At 47.7% G+C, this 22,466-nt stretch overlaps 8 protein-coding genes across 8 annotated transcripts; 4 read left to right on the forward strand and 4 right to left on the reverse strand.

The window, feature by feature from the left end:
* Positions 1 to 553: 553 nt before the first annotated feature.
* Positions 554 to 1,188, forward strand: EDB93DRAFT_532576 (uncharacterized protein). Its single transcript, XM_041456643.1, has 2 exons — positions 554 to 958; positions 1,016 to 1,188. The coding sequence occupies exon 1, from the start codon at positions 698 to 700 to the stop codon at positions 908 to 910; it is 213 nt and encodes a 70-aa protein (XP_041306598.1). The 5' UTR covers positions 554 to 697; the 3' UTR covers positions 911 to 958; positions 1,016 to 1,188.
* A 779-nt stretch (positions 1,189 to 1,967) lies between these two features.
* On the forward strand, positions 1,968 to 3,347 carry EDB93DRAFT_1241254 (ClpP/crotonase-like domain-containing protein; the record flags this gene model as incomplete). Its single annotated transcript, XM_041451852.1, has 8 exons — positions 1,968 to 2,158; positions 2,209 to 2,265; positions 2,324 to 2,565; positions 2,700 to 2,734; positions 2,800 to 2,867; positions 2,943 to 3,144; positions 3,219 to 3,242; positions 3,309 to 3,347. The coding sequence occupies 8 exons, from the start codon at positions 1,968 to 1,970 to the stop codon at positions 3,345 to 3,347; spliced, it is 858 nt and encodes a 285-aa protein (XP_041306599.1).
* A 4,853-nt stretch (positions 3,348 to 8,200) lies between these two features.
* EDB93DRAFT_1152930 (uncharacterized protein) lies at positions 8,201 to 9,234 on the reverse strand. The gene is made up of 2 exons (XM_041449773.1): positions 8,425 to 9,234; positions 8,201 to 8,374 (listed from the first exon to the last, which is right to left on the reverse strand). Exon 1 carries the CDS (start codon positions 8,947 to 8,949, stop codon positions 8,596 to 8,598), a length of 354 nt encoding a protein of 117 aa, XP_041306600.1. The 5' UTR covers positions 8,950 to 9,234; the 3' UTR covers positions 8,201 to 8,374; positions 8,425 to 8,595.
* An 830-nt stretch (positions 9,235 to 10,064) lies between these two features.
* Positions 10,065 to 10,653, reverse strand: EDB93DRAFT_1087543 (uncharacterized protein; the record flags this gene model as incomplete). The annotated part of the gene is made up of 2 exons (XM_041446051.1): positions 10,065 to 10,367; positions 10,420 to 10,653. Coding segments are annotated over 2 exons (537 nt in total), but the record flags the coding sequence as incomplete, so codon positions are not given.
* A 271-nt stretch (positions 10,654 to 10,924) lies between these two features.
* EDB93DRAFT_1087473 (uncharacterized protein) lies at positions 10,925 to 12,770 on the forward strand (the record flags this gene model as incomplete). The annotated part of the gene is made up of 6 exons (XM_041446044.1): positions 10,925 to 10,970; positions 11,022 to 11,425; positions 11,476 to 11,882; positions 11,933 to 12,255; positions 12,310 to 12,421; positions 12,479 to 12,770. 6 exons carry the CDS (start codon positions 10,925 to 10,927, stop codon positions 12,768 to 12,770), a joined length of 1,584 nt encoding a protein of 527 aa, XP_041306602.1.
* Positions 12,771 to 13,552: 782 nt separating this feature from the next.
* Positions 13,553 to 15,727, reverse strand: EDB93DRAFT_1241256 (cytochrome P450; the record flags this gene model as incomplete). The annotated part of the gene is made up of 13 exons (XM_041451853.1): positions 13,553 to 13,781; positions 13,836 to 13,865; positions 13,916 to 14,038; positions 14,093 to 14,139; positions 14,190 to 14,233; positions 14,277 to 14,363; positions 14,417 to 14,519; positions 14,573 to 14,653; positions 14,750 to 15,002; positions 15,051 to 15,176; positions 15,226 to 15,362; positions 15,415 to 15,511; positions 15,561 to 15,727. The coding sequence occupies 13 exons, from the start codon at positions 15,725 to 15,727 to the stop codon at positions 13,553 to 13,555; spliced, it is 1,524 nt and encodes a 507-aa protein (XP_041306603.1).
* A 973-nt stretch (positions 15,728 to 16,700) lies between these two features.
* On the reverse strand, positions 16,701 to 18,933 carry EDB93DRAFT_1251592 (cytochrome P450; the record flags this gene model as incomplete). Its single annotated transcript, XM_041453175.1, has 14 exons — positions 16,701 to 16,785; positions 16,832 to 16,964; positions 17,018 to 17,031; positions 17,082 to 17,204; positions 17,254 to 17,278; positions 17,330 to 17,386; positions 17,439 to 17,628; positions 17,685 to 17,699; positions 17,760 to 17,861; positions 17,917 to 18,029; positions 18,083 to 18,234; positions 18,301 to 18,495; positions 18,548 to 18,677; positions 18,741 to 18,933. The coding sequence occupies 14 exons, from the start codon at positions 18,931 to 18,933 to the stop codon at positions 16,701 to 16,703; spliced, it is 1,527 nt and encodes a 508-aa protein (XP_041306604.1).
* Positions 18,934 to 19,714: 781 nt separating this feature from the next.
* Positions 19,715 to 22,464, forward strand: EDB93DRAFT_1152964 (cytochrome P450). The gene is made up of 14 exons (XM_041449774.1): positions 19,715 to 20,184; positions 20,240 to 20,277; positions 20,312 to 20,337; positions 20,396 to 20,532; positions 20,583 to 20,708; positions 20,759 to 21,011; positions 21,063 to 21,188; positions 21,244 to 21,346; positions 21,405 to 21,491; positions 21,545 to 21,579; positions 21,630 to 21,676; positions 21,728 to 21,850; positions 21,900 to 21,929; positions 21,988 to 22,464. Exons 1-14 carry the CDS (start codon positions 20,003 to 20,005, stop codon positions 22,181 to 22,183), a joined length of 1,509 nt encoding a protein of 502 aa, XP_041306605.1. The 5' UTR covers positions 19,715 to 20,002; the 3' UTR covers positions 22,184 to 22,464.
* The last annotated feature ends 2 nt before the right edge of the window (positions 22,465 to 22,466 follow it).

Genomic DNA, 22,466 nt, shown 5'->3' on the forward strand with positions numbered 1-22,466 from the left:
TGAGTTCTGTCTTTACGATCGGTTAAATAATAACGAGATTTGCAATATAGCGCTATGCAGGAACGGTCACATCATGTTCCTGTCTTCATCCCCCACGCGATCGGGATTGAGTGTATTGCCTGGTATAGCATTGAAGAAACGTAGTTGAGGAAAGCGGTGCCGTACCGGAGAGATGGTTGATTGGCGGGTGCCGCAACGTGTGAGAGAGAAATATAATTCTCGAGGGGATTGTTGAAAAGTAAGTAAATTGTCAGAACACTGCCAAATCTCGGGGCCATTGCTGTGTCACTTGAGCAAGCAACATGTCCAAGTTGAGTTAGATATAGATGAACTTCCAGTACTCGATACGTTATCGTGTCAAAAAGACAGGTGGGAACCGAAAGCAGGGATCCGGTGCAACATGGCCTCGAAAGGTTATCGTGGTGGATTGGATGCCCTGGGCTGTGAGCGCTCAATGTACGAAAATGCTTGATTGGGGGGTCGTTCCCCGATTGCCTTTTTTATCTTACGCTGATATTACAGATTTGGTCCATCAGTGACGCCACAAGTATACTCTGGCCATCGGATGCGTTTTGTCTATGTCTACAATGCCGATAACGGAAGTATGACCGGCTGCCACAACCAAAATGCATAAAAGGTGCTTCCAATTTCACTCCTTTCAATCATTCAACCTACCAACCTCACAACCTTCTTCACAATGCACCCTTCTACATCTACTACCTCGTCTTCCAAGACTACTACATCATCATCATCATCATACATCTCGCAAAATTGCACGCGCCACTCTCATACCACTCCCGTGTCAATGCGCATTTCATCAGATGATGACTCCTGCATAAACTTCAATGCACCCCAGTGCTGCCACTGTGGCTGGCGCGGATCTCACTCGCCTAGCTGTCCCTTCCGCTGAGCACCCACAATGATTACGTTTTTTGGACTATATTTATTGCCTTTGCTCGTAAGTCATCTTTCTTATTGTCTCACATCATCAACTCACTCAAATGTCTCATCCTAGGCAATTGTTCTCATCATCCATCATCCACCCATCCATCCATGTCGTCATTCGACTATTCGATACCATCTGTTGTATCATCATACATCTATACTCCGTGCATAAACGCACTTTAGTCGTCCAGGTCTATCGCAGTTGTAGGATCAGGCAGGAGCAGGAGGAGGTTGGGCAGGCAGCGGATTCCTCGGGGCGGCAGGATAATTTAGGCTCACAATTTTGCCGTATCCCTTGTATGTATGACTTATTGCGCTATTACTGCAACAACCATCATTATTTGTCGGACCGTAAACCGTGCTGAAACGTCAGTAACACGTCTCAAACGGATAGCACAATTCATTGTAACATGCGTGCTTACTGATGGCCGAACAACAACAAGCTAGCATCGGAGATGAAGTCACTCCCTCGGTTCCAGCTCCAACTCCCACGTGGATACCCATGATGAATTGCGGTTTGCTTATGGAAAACCGTTAGGAACACGTGTCATTCGGCCTCTGATGAGATCCTGGTTCACTTGTTCCGCTGACGGGTGTGGGGAAGAAGGGAAATGTCTTAGATTTGGAAAAATGTTCATTGCGGAATCTGATCCCCAAGGAACGGCTCTAAAAAAACGTGTCCTGCCCGAGTATTATCTTCGCCGAACTATCCGCAAGTATGACGATTTCAGAACTCTATCGTGAAGCGAGTTGGAACAAGGGTTGACAACGTTGATGATGACGCCCTACGCCCATGCTACCGTACGGCTCATTCGGCCGTCCTTATCCGACTTCCATGTGACCCTCGAGAAATATTATCGTATACTTTATTTCTGGTCCAGGACGGGTTGAATTTGGGTGTGATCTTGTTTCCTCGCTTTCTTTCCCATCCCGGTTGTCCGGCAGCCGACAACCCGACTCTATCCGTGTCTGTCGCCAAATCCTGTGCAGGGTCACCTTGTACTGCAAAAGGCTTTCATATCATGTCTTCCGACTGGAACCCGCTAGCCTTGCACCCACCTTCTCATTCGGAGGAACTCAAGGTGTCTTTCCCTCAAGAACATGTGATGCTTATGACACTCAACCGTCCGAGGCACCTCAACGCCATGACACCTCAACTTACCACCAGTATAGCTGCCATTTTAAGTTGGTTTGATGACGAACCCTCCTTGTGGTAGGTTTCGTCCCTCAGCCTATCGGTAATCTCAACGCTCTGTTCCCTAGGATAGTAATCATAACGGGCGAAGGACGTGCTTTCTGCGCAGGAGCTGACTTGAAGGCGTAAGTATCGGAGAGCGCTCGTTCCTTATTGCCTCGACCCTTCATTTTTCACACACAGCTGGCTTCATAATCAATCAAGTGGCACGGCAAATGAACAAGAAAGTGTGGCTTCTTCCGTGCATGGATTTGCGTCCATCTCGCGTCGGCACACTTCATGCAAACCTATGATCGCCGCAGTGAACGGGTCGGCTTATGGTGGCGGTGTCGAAATGATCCTAAACTGCGATATAGTCATCGCAAGCGAAGACGCCGTGTTCGCACTTCCCGAAGTTAAACGTGGCGTACTAGCTGCACAGGGAGGTGAGCAAATACCGCATCAAGCCACTCATTCTATTTCTATTTGCAGCCTTGTCCTCGTCGATTATTTTGGAAAATTGAAGCGGGGGGCGGGCATGTATAAACTTTGCTGATCGGTGATTCGTTTTCTTTGCCAGTTATTCCCAGGTTAGGGAGAGTTGCGGGACATCAGGTATCGCTTCGGCGTGAATTAACTCTCAGGGTATCTCCGCTCACTGAGAAAATCTCGGGGTGTAGCTTGCTTCTGAGATGTTGCTCTTGGGAAATAGCATCACTGCCATCCAAGCCAGAGACAGGTTTCGTTTGTAAGTCAAGCCTACAATCGCCGCCAGTCATAAAGACAGCTTCTTGACACTCATGTTTACACTTCCGGACCGCAGTGTCAACATCGTCGTCGAAAAGTCGGCCGTTGTACCTACTGCTCTGGATATCGCAGCACAGATAAACATGAACTCCCCTGACTCTGTGCAGAGTTCAAAGGAAGGCCTTGTGCTTTCGCAGAAACACCATTTTGAGGAAGCTGTGCAAACTCACTCATTGAGTCTCGTGAGTAAACGCCTGTATCATGGCGCGAACATCAAGGTACGTCACCTCACGTCATATTAGTCTTATGGAGTATGGAGTATTCATTCTTCTTCCCTCTGACGTTAATCTAGGAGGGACTGGCGGCTTTCACGGAGGTATAATGCACAGGTTTTGACATTCAAAATCAAATTAACGTATTCTTTCCGTTCGCTCTTCCGCAGAGGCGCAAGCCAAGATGGTCGAATCCCGCGAAACTATGACATGGTTGAATATTGATCCAGGATATTTAAAAGGTTATAGTATATACAAATGTGTTATCTGTGGTACATAATCTCCTGTGTGATCGTTGACTGCCAGTGAGATAATTCTCGAGACCTGAGTTGGAGAATTTCGCGATGCCACAAATGGATGTGCCTGGCCCTGGATGACCCGAAGAAGTGGGAAAAGTAGCATGTCCAGCGAGAACGACGTTGAAGAAAAAAGTTATTTCCGCTTATCACGTTCTCAACCACAAACTGGCATGCCATCCACGCCACGAGAGAGGGCAAAAAAACTTACCTCGGTTGTATGGCTTAAGCATCCGTACCAACATCTAAGTCAAACATTCCAAACTCAAAATAACCTCTTCTCAAGCCAAACGTGGGCAACATGGAGCGCGCGCTTGATGTGGCTTTTTGACAACGTTATCGCAAGCTTGTTGCGTGCCACGTAGCTTTACCTTGCGCCCGTAAAAACCCGCACAGCCCATAAAGGGATCGACCTTTTTGCCTTTCAAGTTGAATTGCAAAACCTGGCATCCACGATCTAGAACGAGAACTTGAGAAGCGCGCAGAACGTGAGAGGGTTCTAGCGCAAGGCGGGCGCTAGACACGTCGGCCCAGTGAAAACTGTGAATCGGTAGTATAAAACTGCCAAGTTATAGGTCCGAGGATTACGATCAGCTTGCCAAAGGATGACCCTCGGCCTATGTATAGCTGAATCTAGTATAGCACAGGAGCAAGTGGCGTATGATCCAAGGAAGCCATGTTGGTGGTCCAACAGCTTCCAGGAATCGCTCATGTGAGGATTGGACCGTGCGTGCCAAGATCACGTATGTCCGAGTACTCGTCCCTTCAACCTAGTAATCAATTTCAATCAAACGGTCTTCAGCTGACTAGCCGACTCACAGCATATCATATACACCTACATCGCCCCAAAGGGGTTGCTTTGCAATAATTTATCCAAGTTGAGTTTGAAAAGATCTTTTGTGAGGGAGAAATAGTCTTGATATGTTCATTGGGTTCGTGAGGCGCGATAGTCGCGGGGTGAGTAACAGGCTGTCACGGCGTGAAGTTAGCTGTAAATACACAGACAAGTCAGGGTAGTATGAAGTCCGTGAAACGGGGGAATTTATTATCTGAAGGCGGGACCCAAGGAGCGGAAGGAGTCGCCGCGGCAACGGCCGTAATAAACAACCCAGTGGTCGGGTCGTGTACCCTCACGTAATAGATAATGGGGTGGATCAGGGTGGATCCTGGGGAGGAGAGTAGGAAGGGTCGTAAAATGACCTGATTGAAGAATATGCCAAAAAGACAAATCGTCAACTGTGCAAATAAATACACGGCGATATTACTGCTGGTCGCTGCGGGGAAAATGCGCCTATTGCCCATTATTATTAATAATATGATAGATCATACCATCTTGACTTGACGTACCATGTAATCGGAAACAAGGCATTCCGTATGAACGCAGACTCGGTTGTAGAGGGGACATGGGTGAACCAGGGCAACCTTTAGTCAGAGCCAGTCAGCAGGCCAGAGGTGTCAACAAAAGTTCACCGGCAGGGAAATGTGTCGCTGACAAGTACTGCCAGTGAGAGTCTGGATGACATTTAGGAAGCGTCAAGTTGAATCATTCATATTCAGAACCAGTTTTCTTTATTGTCTCACGGGCCACGGCTCACGAGTCTCGAGCTGAGCACGCCGAGATCAACTTTTTGACAATTATTCAGGGAGTTATGTATAGCTATAAGGGCTGTAGAGGTTCGAGGAAGACGCCGATCATGAAAAGTAGAAGCTGCCACTGGTGTGGCAGTAGTTGATAAGCGAGAGCATGCGGCACGGTGGACGACGCGGCCTACGCGGTAACTGCCACCGGACGTGGTTTAAGGTCAGAGCCCATCATCCACGCCGAATACGTCCTAAGATGGTAAGAAACGTGAAAAGCACCGATGATTACTTCAGAGACATATTTTCATTTTAAGCCTGACGCGCCCCTTAGTAAAGCTAACGACCATGCATACCAGTTATACCAATGACCTAGGGGAATAGATGGCACAAGTCTGTATTGACATCGAATTTACAGCGTAAATGTCACATTTATCCATGCCCTATGCCTGTCGTTATGACTGTCTGCTATGCTTTGCACAAGGTCCAGTGCTTGATCGTACGTGGTTGAGACGTGCGCCGCCATGTACTGAACGTACATGAATTCACAATTATTTTCAGAATTGATCCACCAACTTGTAGTCAGTGGTTCTATTTGTTGCCGGAAAGTGAGCACTGCAAGTGGGCATCTCCATGCTATATTCTGTAACGTCCACTGTTCAACGGGGTGTCACCAGGGCTGCTGTATCGCGGCCTCATGGGGGACAAACATACCCGAAGTCCCAATCGTCTCGTCTCTCTGTTGCGGCCAAGAGATCGGGAGAATCAAATGGCGTGAGGTGGGCGCAGACAGGATGCGGGCGCCACTGGCGTTTTGACAGATGTGGGACCGAAGACGTCTACCAAGGGCAGGCCTGTTCGTTTCTAATTTCACAATTGTAGGAGAAAATAGAGGCTCCGGGCAGGGTAATGTTTGACCCGGTCTAGAGAGATGAAAATAGGTTTTCATGCGGGATGCCAATGCGATGCAGAGGTGACAAAACATGCTTATCTGATATCCACCAGAACAGGCACGACAGGAGTGCGCAGCTGCTGATGGATACTGACAGACACCCATGATCACATCATAAGATAGCACCGCGATACTTGTAGAACCGATAGATGAAATCGAGAACATCTGTACTTGCTGTGTTCGAGATTGCTCTGTAGATCATTCACTTGTACTCGGCCTTTTGATCGTGTCGCAACTTGACTACACTAATTTCCAAAAGAACCTAAAGAAGGGGATCCTCAAGTATCCCAGATTAGCCAGACGGTGAACACAACTACAAAACCCACAGAATACCACCAAATACAAGCGTTGCAAACGATGTAGATCAGTAAATAGTGATCATTTTTTATGTTGCAAGAATAATACGCTGATTTCCGAGAGCTGGCAGGCATACCTGGAGATCTCCTGTGGCCCATATCGACCAGATGGTGAACAAAGGCCCGCCCAACGTCAGATATGACCAATGAACACAGCGACGACACTGGATATAGGCGTCGCAACTGATGTGGATCTGAAAATATTGTGAGAGAATGCAACGACGAAAAATACCACTTACTAGCCTCCCGTCAAGTTGTGAATTACAAATTATATGAACCCCGAGTGAAGCACACTTTTAATAGTTCCATTCCGAACATCGAATGCGTCGCTCGAGCCACGAATATAATTCAATCAAAATCCGCAGTAATTGCGGTTCTGTTCGGCCAGGACTATCGACAATCCAGTGGCGAATAGAGTAGATAAGAACGTGGCAATTGTCGTGGCTGTCAAGTGAACGCCGGGAAGTTGAAATACCGGAGAAGCCACAAGTTTACATACTGTTGACTCACCTGGCGCGTACTCCGAACACATGAAAATACCCACCACTCAATTCAGTCCATCTTACTGTAGCGGGTGGTTCTATGTTCAGCCTTGGAGAGGGCATGTTGGGGAGTGCCAGGGGTCGGAGTGTTCAGAGTCATGACTCATAGCGTCGAAGTAGATAGTAGCAAGCCCCGAGACTCTTCTCATTTCTCTTCAGATTGTAATTTGGCCGGTGTATCAAGAATTCCGCGGTTTCGTCGAACCAGACCTCCGTATGGGGTCGTGTGCGCTGCTAGCGGGCCCCAAAGGATAGGGTATGCGGAACGGATCCGACGGGGCTCAGAAGCCATTGTTGTCATAAATGTCCTGGTCCGCATTAGGGGCTCACCTTGTTGGCACGAAAAGTCAAAGAATTTAAGTTTCATTGACCAACGTAAACGCTGGTATAGGAAAAGGAAAGGAACTGAATTGTCGTGAGTGACAACATCATGAAGTTCCTGGATCTACGCCAGAAAAAAGTAGGAAATTGACAATCACTATTCAGCTGAACATGAAAATAAATGCATACTCTGAACGGATAAGAGCCAAACTTTCTTAGGCTAGCCATACCGCTGGCAAGTCAAAATAGAATGAGCTCACGGAATGGATCCAACAGGGCTCAGAAGCCTCGTTCTCGTGAACGGACCAGGTACTTACCTCGTTGGTTGCAAATATTGAACAATATTGCTTTCATTGACCAATTTGAGCGAACGGACATCTTCACAGGGATCAGACAGATTGAAATAGTCGCTTAAGTCTGCACGAAAAAGAATGGAAGTCCACGAGTTAGTCGACCCAGGCCCTCGTAGGTCAGCCATGTGCAACGCTGGCGAACCGAAAAAGATATGACCCACGCCTTGGATCCGAGGGGGCTTAGAAGTATCGTTATAAAAACGGAGGCAACAGTTGAACAATTTACTGTTTACTAACCGATGTGAGCGCTTACACGTTATCACATGTGCCAGACCGAACAGTCGCATAATTCTCTCTGCAAAGAATTGTCAGCGGTGACCGCACTAAGAATTTCATGGATCCGCGCCAGAAAAGTGAGAAGGCTGGCATTTACTGCAAGGAAGTTGGCCGACCGAGTATAAAGGTTAAGATATAGTCCGGATAAAAAGCACCCACACGAGTTGTGAAACCCAACCGATAAACATGCAACTCGTCGCCAAACAAACAAAATAGGAAGTCAACGGTTTAATCGACTCAGGCCCCTGTAGGCAAGCCATGTGCACCGCTGGCGAGCCGAAAGAGATATGATTCACGGCGTAGATCCAAGGGTGCTCAGAAGCATCGTTCTCATAAATAGACTGGTCCGCCTTAGTCGCTCGCCTCGTTGGCGCAAAAAGTCGAGTAATTTCATTTGAATGACAGATGTGAGCAAGCGCAGATCGTGGCATGGGAAAGGAGAGGAATTGGATAGACTATCGAATGAGGCTGCTGGAACATCAATGGGTATCCAAGGTACCTGTTCCGCGTGGTGTTCTTACCGAGGACGCATGTAAAATGGGGGTAGTGTCAGTAGTAATTCCTGGATGTCACAAATGAGTAAAATGCGCCCTACAAGAATAGTCAAATTACCTTAAACCATATCGAAGATTCTGCCATCTCTTCGCTTACAGACGGTGTTAAGGGGAGATCGGAAGTGACATTCCTAGTCATTTGAATCAAGGTAGATCACACATTGTGAATAATTACACGATGCCGTCTGCACTATAATGTAGAAATATTTCTCTAATCAGCCTTTTTGTATTAAAAAATTAAAAAAAAATTGGAAGTGCATCCTAGAGGGGTGTAGTATGGCGCGTTCATGAGCACGAGTCTGTTATCACAACAAATTTTAAGATTAAAGGAGAACGTGGACATACCAAACCGAAATGCGCACACAAGGGACCGAACTAGTATGAGGCTAAGGCGAGAAACGAACAGATATGGCTTGGCTCCATGACCCGTTATACATTCATAACGATCTGCTTCGTAAACTGCTCGTGATGGAACCAAAAAAGAGCAAAGGCTTGTTGCGGCTCCGGTTAAAGTAAGTCGCCACAAGGTAGCTGCGTTCATACCGAGCCAACCAGTCTGATAATATTGGTGAGCGCCAAACATCACGTTCAAAGACCTTTTCAGCGTGGCCACCAAATGCAGAGGCTGGGAATGGTTGCCAGTGGCGCCTGTCACTGTAACTCAAAAGGAGGTGACGTGTCGCGGCTGCGGCGACATCCCAGGCATTTTTGTCTTCGAAGAGTTATGTCTAGCATAGCATGGAAAGTGGAAAAGGATGAATGTGTACAATTGATTGCAAAAATTAGATGGTACAGAACGCGTACTTCCTGTCAACAGGTTGTTCCAGAGCAGACCCTGGTTTGTTGAACTGCATGATTGCAAGTTAGGGCGCAAGGTTCACATGCACATCCGGCTCGGAGCGGTGACGATGGTGAATGTGTCACGTGCCATCACGTCACGCTTTCGTGAAGGGAAAGTCCTTCAATTGATGCGGCGGCCAGCTTCCTTATGCTTCAATCCACGGTCAGTACTTCAGTGACAAGATGCTATGTGCAGTCACTTGTTGCTGGTTTTACAGAATCGCAATCACGTGGTATAGGCCTTGCTTTCACTCCGTTTTGAAGCTTATTATCTTTAAATTGACATCTCCCCATTCTCCAACAAGCCGCTTGCGTGACGCTACGATTAAGGCTAGCGTCTCAGACCTCAACCTTTCATTTGTCGCATGTTTTCATGGCCACATTTGGCATTCTCGTACAGCTGGAGCCTTGCATAGATTTCAGCAAATCTAGTTCCGTCAACGGAGCTACCATCCCTTCTAAGATGCCATACCACGGTCATGGGTTGCATATTCAACACCCTGTACCTGATCCCCTGCGTGCGTGGGGTGGTATTGTCGAGGACTTATGGCAGGCGAGTATGGCGCGTGACGAAAAGGGGGTGCCCTGATAAGCAAGCTACTACATTGGAGAGGTATCGTTGGTGAGGATGGTAGCCCGATGGGCAAATGGGCGAGACTGGAAGCTGTCCGAGTATCTATGTCATCGATAGTTAACTGCGTCCAATGAATTCAGATGGTGTGATAAATTATGGCCTAGAAAATGGTGAGATAAGATGCAGAGGACGAAATATCGAATATCTGTTCTCCCAGTTGATGAGGGTGCATGCTGAGGCACCTAGTGAAAGGTAATTACCTGGTGTCCGAACTTCAGGAATGACTATGCTGCATGGTGTCCTGCTCCATCGATTCGCGTGGCAGAGGAAAAAAGCTTGCTTGAAGCCGACTCATTGTCGTTTCCAAACACAATGCTGACGGGAATGCGTGAGCAAATGATGCCCAAGTCTTTCACCGGTTTGGTTGCACTATCTAGCTCTCTGTACATCGTCTGAAAGTGGAGCTTGGTGGGGTCGACAATTTTACAAAGGATATTGGTCGCATAACACCTCTTCCTCACATGAGGATGATAAGCTGACACCATCGTAGGGTGACGTGCGCCTGGGTGAGTCCAGAGTCCAAGTTTCTGCGAGGTCATTAGGATGACAATGTAACAGAACGAGAAGAAGATGCAGTACGACATACAAATTCAAGACGCGCGGGTCACAGCGTTTGCATCGCCTTCTTGATTTCAGGTTGTGGTACGCGTATTCTCGGGAAGGCCACACGTCTCTTCGTTCGTATGCAAACTTGATGAGAATAAGGCGCAATGGCTCCACGGCCTCTGTAGTTGGACTGAGCTTGGGTTCCACGAGGATGACAAAATAATTTTTCAAGGCCAATTCAAGGTTCTGCAATATGGTTCTAGCACAAGACTCGTGAATCGATAGCGCGCATGTTGTGAAGAATAAGAGGCTAACCCTGCCACGAGAAATTAGATGACCATATGTTCTGACCCCTCGAACATTCCAAATGCAGGAATTAGTGGGGGTCACTTTTCTTCTGACACGTTTGACGAAGGATACCAATGGCTACAGACGCGTACAAGGCAAGGGTTTTCAGCATAACCCTTCGGCTCATCAAGTTCGATTTATCAAGATGGTGAGCGACATTCTGGACAAGACATGAACAGGATCTAACAAAATGCAGGTTGTTCTAGCAGCATCAATATGCACCAAAGGCGGTAAAGGTAAGTCCACATACCAGCTCTCGAAACCGATCGCCTGACATGCACTTTCAGCGGTGCTCTCGCGCCAATTTCACCCAATGACGCGCACCCATATCGAATCCCTACTTGCATCCTTCCCAAAGCTCATCCCAACAAACTCTCAACACACTTCCGTAGAAACCGCTCAAGTCCGCTACGTCTACCAGCCTTTGGAAGACCTTTACATCCTTCTCATCACCAATAAAGCTTCTAATATCCTTCAGGACATCGATACCCTCCACCTCTTTGCGCGCGTTGTGTCTGATATCTGCCGCACTGCAGATGAGCGTGAAATTCAGAAACAGAGCTTTGAGCTGCTTGGTGCTTTTGATGAGATCGTGAGCATGGGTTACCGAGAACAGGTTAATCTTATGCAGGTAAGGAGCGTACTGGAGATGGAGAGTCACGAGGAGAAGATACAAGATATCATCGCAAGGGTCAGTGCACGCCAGTCAGACTATCCGACCCCCCACTCATTTAATGATAGAACAAAGAAGCAGAAGCAAAAGAAGAGCTCAAGCGTCGTGCGCGCCAACTCGAGCTCCAGCGCCGGGAGCAACAAAAACGTGCTGCGGTATCCGGCAGTGGGGGTAGTTCATATCTCGGTGGAGGCATGTCTGGATACTCTTCTGTTCCTCAGCGCTTCGACGCTCCAGAGGTGCCGGCTGCGCGCACTGCATCACCTGCACCTGCGTCCAGCGCTCGCACCCTTCCGTTTAAGAGCAGTGGCATGAAACTTGGCAGCAAAAAGACCAGGCAAGCTGAGCTCCTAGATGCTCTCGGCGGCGAGTTAGTCTCCGAAGAGCTCTCGGCGCCATCGACGCCTCCTATCCCCGATCCATCCCCAGCGCCAACTAACACAAGAGGCAGCCTACCCTCTATCACAGCTGAAAGGTGAGTTCTCACCCTGCTCGATTTCAATCCTCACTAACCCTCGTCCAAAGCGTACATATCGTAATCAAGGAAAAAATCGATGTATCCCTTATGCGTGAAGGCGGTGTACAATCAATGGAGGTTAAGGGTGATATGAATCTCCAAGTCTCCGACCCCGCTTTAGCGCACATCAAGCTCGCACTCCCGTCCCCCACCACTGACTTTGGCTCCGACCTCCAATTCAAGCAGCACCCCAATGTCGCCAAGTTTGCCCCTGGTCAGAACCGTGTCGTCGCGCTCAAAGATCCTTCTCGTGCTTTTCCCGTGGGTCAAGCCCTTGGCGTACTCAAGTGGCGCTATGCAGGACGCGATGAGTCCTTGGTTCCATTGTCCAGTAAGCTCTCCGCTCGTATATATGATTTTCACGCCCACTAACTGACTCCCCAAGTCAACTGCTGGCCCTCTCCTTCAAATGACGGCACCTGTGAGGTCAACATCGAATACGAGCTCGAGAACGAAAATGTCACCCTGCATGACGTCGTCATCTCCATTCCCCTTCCGTAAGCTCTTCTTCATTCCCACTCCAATTTTTCGCCCGCTCACTGACATACCTCTAGCACCGGCTCCTACCCCAGCATCACCACACAATGCGACTATAGCATCAATCCCGCTACCCACTCGCTCGACTGGTCCATCCCACTTGTTTCTACCGCAGCGCCCGGCGGCACGCTCGAGTTCACTGTCGGTGGCGATGACACAAGCATGTTCTTCCCCGTGCGCGTGTCATTCGTGGGTCAGGGGAGTATCGCTGGCATTGGGGTAGATGCTGTCTCGAGAGTAGATGGTGGTGAGGACCCTGCTTTTTCTGTGGATTCTGTTGTCACGACGGGTGATTATCTTGTTATTTGATTGTCTTGTTGTGTACTGGGAAATGCATGATCATATGTCATGAATTTGCAAGACGGACCTGTGCTGCATAAGATATCTTACATGTCTGCAGATCTAGAAGGTCAAGCTACTATGAACCAGTGTTGTTACCAGCTCGTTAAAAGAGTTTAAACTAAACCTGAATCAAGAGGTTAGTTGAATGCATCTGCGATTAAGTCACCGTCAGGCTGAGGCAGAGCGTCATATTTAATTTGATACTGCACGCTAACACCAACGCGCAAATAAGATATATACTTGATTCACTGCTGTTTCCTGGAAGATGCTGTATTTCACTCTCAGCTTCGAGATCGAGAGCCTTACTTATGTGTGATGATTGATAACAGAATTATGCTGATGCTTGTGATTACACGCTATGTATTGTTAGATATGTCGTTCTAATTTCCCTACCACTGGCAGTTTATGTTCGAATCAGTTACAAGCAAAAACTCAACCTGTCACTTCCATAGGCTGCGTTTCGCCAAAGAAGCATTGTAGGCAACTCATCAGGCATGTTACTACTGGCCTGGCCTGCAATAGTACGGTCGAATGCTTCACCGATTTGCTTGGAATGAACTAAACAGTGAGCGCTGTGGACTGAGTACACGTGATGAAGACAACAGAAATGCAGAATCCTGATAACCATAACGCACAACCGACAGCTACAATACACAATCCGCAACCGTAACAACTTACAAAGTAATTTACTGCGGGTAATAATCCTAAAGGCATGGAGTGGATACAGATAGTGGTGTTTCGTTCCCTCTCTAATGGTGATCGGTCCCATACATTCTCACAGCTTCAGGATAATTCTGCATCATCTGCCTGAGCTCTGCTTCCGGGATTCTCGTCTTGAAGTCGATGGTGCACGGTCGGTATGTAAGTGGCCGGTGGGCTTTCTCTGTGTTCATGAATCCCATGTCATCCAGCGGCTGTGCAGGATCCAGGGTGAGCTGAAAGGCCCAAAGAATCAGGACCGCGCTTATGAACACTGTTCTGTACCAATCGAAGTGAACCCGAAAGACCATGTCCGTAGAATGATAGGTTTACCTGTTCGCGACATGTTGTCCGGGGCACACGCTGCTAGGAGTTTCATACAACGAACGGGTGATGGGAAAGAGGGTACTTACCGCCGACCAAACCCATAGAGAAAATTGGTTAGGTCGTCTTTCAGAAGACCTTGGTCGTCAATCCAGCGTTGAGGTTTGAACACTTCTGGGTCGGGAAAGACTTCTGGATCTCGACATATGGACCTAAGGCAGTAGTCATTAGGTCTTTCGTGCTTAAACTCGTAACTTGAAGCTTACCAAGAGTTACCGAATACCGTAGTCCCAGCTGGAATACAATGGTTTTCCTGATGCCAGGTCATCAGTCGCACACGTAAGCTGCTCAAACGGCACTTGCCCAAATTACGTCTTTGGTTGTTCGGTGGGGAAATCCTGCAGTGACTGTCAGAAGTTGTAGGTACAAACCCACAAGCATTATCCTAACCATTAGGAGCAACCGGTCTCCATCTGACAGCCTCAGAGATGAAGGCATGCAGACGAGTGAGGGATTGTTGGTCGGCGAATGTCGGTGCTTGAGTGCAGAAATTGTTGAATTTACAGAACTACAATAGGAATTCGAGCTACCTTGATGTCTGCCGACGACCGCATCGAGCTCGGCTTGAACTTTAACTTGCTCATCTGGGAAACATGCGGCTGCCATGAGCACCGTGCATATTACTGAGGTAGTCTAAACCCTAATTTCAGCGAAATGCCAGTCTTTGGATAATGAAAACACTTCACTGTGTTGGTTCCAGCTCTGAACAATGAACCACCAAGAAAAGCCGCCTCGTCTTCTGTCAGGCCATGGTCAGTCGCCGTTTTCTAGCATATACCTTATGAACGAAGGGCCGATGTCCACATCACTTTGCTGTGAATGGCTTTGACATTCCATGTGAAGACCGTTAAGGCGGAACATACCATTCGCTCTTTTACTCGGTTCAGCTGACCTATGTTAAGTCGCTTGCTCCTCTCAAACCCCTGTTTCAATTCTCGGCCATACCAAGGAATGTGTTTGAGCCACGGAATCGAGTCCACAAGGTAGAAAGCATCAGGGCGCAGGGCTCTGTCAATTAACTGCCTGAGCTGGCGCATCTCGATAACTCGGGGATCGGTCGCAGACGTGGGCGCAGTGTTACCGTAGGTAACTTTCGTAATTACCATCGCACCATAACTTCAAAATGCGTGTAAGCAGAGTACGGTCGTAACTACAAGGGCATACCTCATCACATGGTTCTGAAAGTTGTGTGGATCATCGAGGATATCAAAAATCAGATCCTTCACGTTCGACATCTGCAGGGGCTGATAAGCCCCAGCTGCTTTAGGCTGGAAATGCGTATGAAGGGCTCTGAAAAAAGTTGAAATGTAAATTAGCAGACACATTGCGAATTGCTAACCTACGCATCCGACGGAATCTGTCCCCAAATGGTGTGTAGGCGATATTCAATCCGCCGCCAAATAATTCTCCAGCAGCAATCATGCGAGGACGGTCAGCGAGAGTTCCGCCCTGATTCTCCATAATATCCATGGCGGCCTGCAACAAAATGGTGAGCTTGAATATGTCAACTCGGCATCGAGAGACTGACCTTGTAACGGCCAATAATCACGACTTTTCCGAGCCCAGACCGAAGACTGATCAAAGGACCATACTCATTAATCCAACTCGCTATGGTAAGAAATGACCTGATCAACGTGAGTACTCATAGACAACGTGTTCCATCCAAAAATTTACTTGCGAGGCGGAAGGAAGTGTCCCCAAGGTCTCAAAGTGAAAGGGGAGGGTGGAAGAGGAAGGCCATTCTTCGATTGAGGAAGAGCAATTACTCCTATTACTACGCCAAGGCAAGTCACAGCACCGACAATGAGCCGCGCGTTGTCCGAAATGGACAGGTCAGGCATATGTAACATGGCTGATGGGAGGAGCGCAAGGAAGGATTGGAGATAACTCATCCTAAGTAGCTTCTCAACTCGAGGGTTAGTAAGGTAATATCAACTATGCTGAGGGACAAACCAGATTTAAATCCGGTTAACCAGCATACTTCAAAATTCATATTCTGGTCCATTACTGCCACGTCTCCACGGACCGTTCGTCCTTCGTAGCGTCATCGAGCGAAATTCTGCTGGCAAAGAATTATCACCTCCGCAATTTGGCTCGAAGATGACCTTCCTCTCGTTTAGGAAGGTAAACACTTGACACCGCTGTCATACAAGACAACGTGCAGCACCAAAAAACCTTGTCAGAAATGCACAGGTCGGACAGTCGCAATACAGCTGATGGGAGGAGCGAAGGATTTGATGCCATACGAGTCGATGCTGGCCTGCGACTCGTAGTTCGCTCTCCTAGTACTTAACAATTGGCAATTGAAAGAGGCCAATGGAGAGCATGTATATATGCGACATATTCGTTCAAACTTCTCGTTCTGTCTGGTCGGTTTCATGTGTGGTGGAACTCTGTGACTTGGAGGCTGCAATTCTTCTAAAAAAAAAAACCGGCAGAAGTGGTTACGTGACCTATTCTGGATTCTGACGACCCTCAGGCCGCCCAGCACTCAGTAGCAAGAGGATATCATACGTCACTGCGCAGTTGTCGTGATTGATGAAGGAGAAGGTACGCCACCGCCACTCAAAACAGTCCACTACCCAGTCGAAATTTTCTGGCGAGCGGGATGGGCATTCCCACTAAGACCGATCCCACAACTAGGCAGGGCCACGAGATATTGCAGCAGAAGCGAACGTGAAGTCCAGTACATTTCGCAGATTCGGAGCTGCCCGCGAAACCGAGCACGTTGCAGAGGGGAAGGATCAACAGTGTGCAGCCTCAGGCTGTTTGCGCTAGGTCACGAAGTTTTGGACTCCTCAAATACAATGAAGTCTACTTCGAATTCATCATCGCTCGGATGTGTCCTTCTCTCGTTGTGTTCACACTCTCAAACGAGCAGTGGAATGGTTTAGGGCGACTTCAGCGGAGTCAGCTGCAGGTTCTTAAATATATGCATCACTTACATCGCCATGCCGGTGGTGAACTCCGGCTTCACCTCAATCCTGTTTCCGTTTGAGTCTTTGGCATGATCAATGCGCAAGACGGCGAGTATGGTAGCAGCTGCAGTCCACAGACCGTTCTCTGCGAACCAGCGACCTATCAAGAAAATTTGTCATCAACACTGCCAGATCAACCATGAATCAGCCTACCAGGACAAATACGCCTGCAATGGTCGATAAATAACTGAAATAATAGCAAGTGTGGAATATTCACCTGCCATGACCAAAGGCGAAATGGTTGACGAAAGAATCCTTCAACTTCCCGTCAACTGTGAGATGGCGACTAGGATCGAAGCATGATGCATCGGGAAAAATGTCCTCATCCCGAGACATCGCCCTGAACCATGCTCAGCTCAAGCCATTACATGCATTCCACTGTAACATACCACTGATTAACCATTACTATCATACCTGATTGAACTACATGAGTCAATGGCAACCTCGAGTCATACAACTTCGAACCTTTGGGTATAAAGTACCCGTCATAAACATCATCATTTGATGTCGCATGTGGAGCTCCTGTGCAAGGGGTCAGCCATGCAAACACAAAATTATATTACTGCTGACCAACCTAGGGGGGCGACGGGATACCATCTCAGGACCTCGCATAGAACGGCATCAAGGTAGGGCAATGACGCCCTATCATCAAGGCACGGCATTTTATCACGCCTCACAACTTGATCAATTTCAGCACGAGCCCGGGCTTGAACATCTGGATAGAGCACCATAGCCAACAAAAATATCTGCAATACAGATGTACTCTGCGGGACATCATCACATCAAAGTAAGAATCAGGATTGCTTAAGCAGCGACTCACGGTCTCTACAGCCGGCTAAGATACCGTATTCTTGTCAGTGAATGAATTCTGTCCTGGTAAAAATATCTTACCTACGTATCCCATCAACGAAACAGCCTTCATCGTATCTTCGTCAGCGTCATCGTGAGCTTGACTGAGAAAGTCAGCAACTAATGAGCGTGAGGCAGTACCATTTGCCTTCACGCAAACAAATCAGGCCTGAATTTCTATTCCCAACTCTGCATAAACGTACCACCTGCGCCTTCACTTCGTTAAAGGGCTCATTTAAAAGTTGTTGAGCTAACTCTCTAGAGCGTCCCATCAGGGAAAGTGCTCCACCGAAGCACCAAAACGGCAACTTTGTAACTGCAACCACCTTGCTGAATGTTCAAAATTTTGTCGTCGATAAAGGCACTCACGGAAAGGAAAAGATGTGAACATGGCAGCCCTCTCAGGAGAAAGGATATGTTTGCCGATATCAGCGAATTCGTACGCGCGGGTAAGAAATGGGTCTTCATGTCCACGAGCATGGTGTCCATATGTCACGGCCATGATTAAGGATCCCGTGTATCTGTCACAAAGATTGATCGTCAACTGAACCATACATCAAAACAACACCATTAGATTAGATACGAACGTTAGAGTGTGTTGCTGTAGTAGGTCACTAGCTGCATCTCCTAAGAGATTGATGACTAGTTCACTTGCGTAGCGAGAGTACATCTCGTGGTATGAGACCGAGACTTCCGCCCTGAGGGCTTGATGGAAGATCTTGCGATGTTGTCGCAAAGTTTCTCCATACGGAAGGAATACAGTATTGAAATCCAGTCCAGCCCTGCATCATGATCAGCTGTTGAACAAATCAAACGAAAACCGGCAATGCATACAATTTGTTGGTGGGAATGACGGGGCGAGTAGAGTAATTCGCAGAACGCTTCTCCAGCAACTCCCGCGCGATGGTTTCAGAGTTTATGATGATGAAGTCGATCCCAAGTATGCGGGAGCAAATGATTTTTCCTATCGTCAGGTATGAAGTTGAATCTAATAGCTTGGCAAAGAGGAAATCGATCTGTTACCAACCATATGTCTTTCCCCACGCAGTATATGTGAGCCAAGGTCGTTTAGTGTCCAATTGCAGCACATTACCCAGAAACGGTAACGGACGAGGGCCAGGGGGCAGAGGTAAAGGGTAGACGCGTCTGTGGGTCAGACCTGAAGCGACAACCAGGGCAACAATGCACAACGCCCCAAGAGCATAAGTGAAGAGCATCATGGTGATTTGAATTCATGTTGGTTCGCCTTATAAAAATGTCTTTGACGTGATATTTCTCAGCGGTATTAAAATTGTCGAGACCAATCAATTGCGCTTATTCATTTGAATTGGGAATCTGCGAGGACCGCACTTCGATTAGCAATCAGTGGCAACTTAAAGTTTCGGTGGACTTACTTGCCGTCACTGACAACTTATTACTGCAAGTAGGGATATCGCCAACCTGGAGCTTCTGGCTCAACATCTGATACGACTCTGAGTCAGACTCTTATAGTGGCCAGGGAGACAACTCTTTTGCTTCGTTGTCTGCAGCATCTGTCATGGAATCAATCCGCTTGTTCTAAGCCATGAGCATTGCTGGCAGAAACTATGATTTATAGCCACCAGACCTGACTAAGTTCAATGAACTAGAAATACGACCCTTGAGTCAATTAAAGCGGGCCGACTTAGTGTGAAACATCTGATACGCCACGCAACTGCATTGCCGTAATATTTGAACTTTTGAAGATACCTGGAATAGCTGAGGTCACTGTGCATGCCTGAACATACTGTTATCAATTGGTGGTCATGAACACAAGAGCGCGTCGAAATTGAAGGTCCCAACTGCGCTCAACTTTGCCGCAGTCCACATGGAGAGGGGGGATTTCAGATTAGAGCCTTCAAGTTGTGCAACTGATTCCTGAAAGTGCAAGGTAGTGCCAACACGTCACATCAACGAAGCACGTGCCACTGTTTGTTTGTCTCACCAGCGGCTGCAACATTCAAGTTGTTCCAAAATTACCAGCTTGAGACGAGACATAATTCAATTATGCTTGTCAAATGACTTCAGTCTTCGGTGCCATTACTACGTTTCGCGGTGCTGCGGCTTGTCTTGAGTAATTAATCGGGCTTACCTTTCTCCAGCCAACTTGGAGTACTCCAAACAGACGAGACGTGGCAGTAATGGCACGGATTTTCAGAATTTGAAGTACGTTGACCAACTGTGACGTCGAGGATTTGAAAAACCAGCTATAATTTGAATGCGTTTACGCTGAGTTCTCTCCGACCATTCCTTACGCTCTTTCTATCAGCCATGTTACAATTTCCCGACCTGCCCCTTCCTGACAGTGCGCGGCTCGTTGTTGGCGCCATAACTTGTCTTGGTGTGATAGGAGTGTTTTCTCTGGCTTATCTTCCTCAATCGATCAATGGCCTTCCTCTCCCACCTTCCCCTTCCACTTGGAAACTTCGGGGACACTTTCTGCCGCCTCGCAAGTAAAGTTTTGCATTCAACACGTAGTCCTTGATTCTCATGGTCTAGCGCTGTTAGATCATTTCTTACCATAGCGGGTTGGATTGATGAGCACGGTCCTCTGATCACTCTTCGGTCAGGACTCAAAAGATTTCGTGGTGATTGGCCGCTACAGAGTCAGTCCCTCGACCCCGACTTGTCATTTTCAAGCACATTTAATCTATTCCGTTGCAGGCCGCTATGGATATCATGGAGAATCAGGGTGCAGCGCTAGCTGACCGTCCTCGTATGATTGCTGCTGGAGAGATATTTAGCGGCGGACAGGGTCTCACCTCTACACCCTTTGGGGAGAAGTTCCGCCTAAAGCGTAGGTTCGCAGACTGTAACGCATCTCTCAAGTTATTTTTTCAACGTATCGCAGAGCACTTCACACGCACCTCCAGCCTAAAGCAGCCGAAGCTTATCAGCCCCTGCTGATGTCACATGCGAAGAACCTGGTCCTCGACATTCTTGATGATCCACATAACTTCCAGAACCATGTGATAACGTACGCACTTTCTGTTATGACCATACACTACTTACAGGTATATTCAAAAGTTTTTCTTCGACGACAATGATGAAAGTTGCATATGGGACCACTACGCCCACTTCTGCGACTGATCCCCTAGTCAGGGAGATGTACCAACTCATGAAGGTGGTCAGTAAACTCCTGCGCCCTGATGCCTACTACCTGGTGGACTCGATCCCATGGCTCAAACACATTCCTTGGTATGGCCAAGAATTGAAACAGGGGTTTGAGAGGAGCAAGAGGCTCCACACTGGTCAGCTGAACCGAGTAAAAGAGCAAATGGTATGTATTGCCTCACTGATCTTCGCATTAATTGTTCGAGCCATCCTGCAGCGAAGCAATGCGGACATTGGTCCTTCGTTCACGAGGTTTATGTTAGAGAATAGCGATCACTATGGTTTGACGGAGGTCGAGACGGCTTTTCTCAGTGCTGCCTTCTTTGGAGCTGGTTCCGATACAGTAAGGTGTTTTTGTTGTGTCCGAACACAAGTATGTGGCTGAGAACAAGGTTCAGACTACTTTGGCCATGTGCATAGTGCTCCTGGCAGCCGCATGTTTCCCCGAGGAGCAGGGTAAAGTTCAAGCTGAGCTTGATGCGGTCATCGGAAGCCACCGAGGTAGTTTGATTCCTCATCGCAGTTCTGTAGAATTCAATGATCTCTGCACTCAATCAAGCACCAACTTTTGCCGACCAACAATCCCTTGTTCGTCTGCGTGCCTTCATATCTGAGGCTTTGAGATGGAGACCTGTTGCTCCCAATGGTGAGTATCGTTCTCGTGGATTGTACCTACAGCTTTCAATGACTATGATGCAGGAGTTCCTCATCGAACAACCAAAGACGTGATTTGGGCAAGCGATCATGGAACAATTTACTTGTGCAATTGACGATCTAGCATCAGGAGAACTACTGCATTCCAGCTGGCACTACAGTATTCGGCAACACTTGGTAAATATCGAATTTCTGAATTTAAGCACAAAGACCTGATTGTATTGTTAGGTCCATCTGTCGAGATCCAGAAGTCTTTCCCGAGCCTGACGCGTTCAAGCCTCGACGCTGGATCAACGACCAAGGCTGCCTGAAAGATGATCTAACTAATTTTCTTTTTGGGTTTGGTCGGCGGTAAGTACCGTCTTTCCACCACCCGTTCATTGCATGAAACTCCTTGCAGCGTGTGCCCCGGACAACATGTCGCGAACAGGTTAAGCCACACTTCTACATACATGGTAATTCTTCCAAGCTTACTTCAATTGATGCAGATCGGTGTTTATAAGCACGGCCCTGATTCTTTGGGCCTTCCAGCTCACCCTCGATCCTACACAGCCGTTGGATGACACGGGCTTCATGAATTCGGAGAAAACACACCGACCGTGCTCTATTAAATTCAAGTTGAGGATTCCGGAAACAGAACTCAGGAGCATGATGAAGAGTTATCCTGAGACTGGTCATCTCTAGAAAAAGAACGAAGTACCTGTTCGAAATGAATCGGTGACCAATGTTGGAACCATGCCGCTAAGACATGTACTCGCAACAACTCGTGTCCATTGAGAACTATGTATGATAGCTGTCGATTATGCTTTGTCGTTATCAAGTTTCTCCCTCAGACAGTTCATTTTGACTGACTGGATGGAGTCCGGAGGACACGCCAGATGGCCTCTCTTAAATTTTGAGCTACCCAGGCTCACGAATTCTCTAGTCATTGTCAATAGTTTCCGCACAATCTGAAGTGGCCAGAACT

Source organism: Suillus bovinus (genome assembly GCF_016758785.1).
Source record: "Suillus bovinus strain UH-Sbo-P2 chromosome Unknown EDB93scaffold_37, whole genome shotgun sequence".
Lineage (NCBI taxonomy): Eukaryota > Fungi > Basidiomycota > Agaricomycetes > Boletales > Suillaceae > Suillus > Suillus bovinus.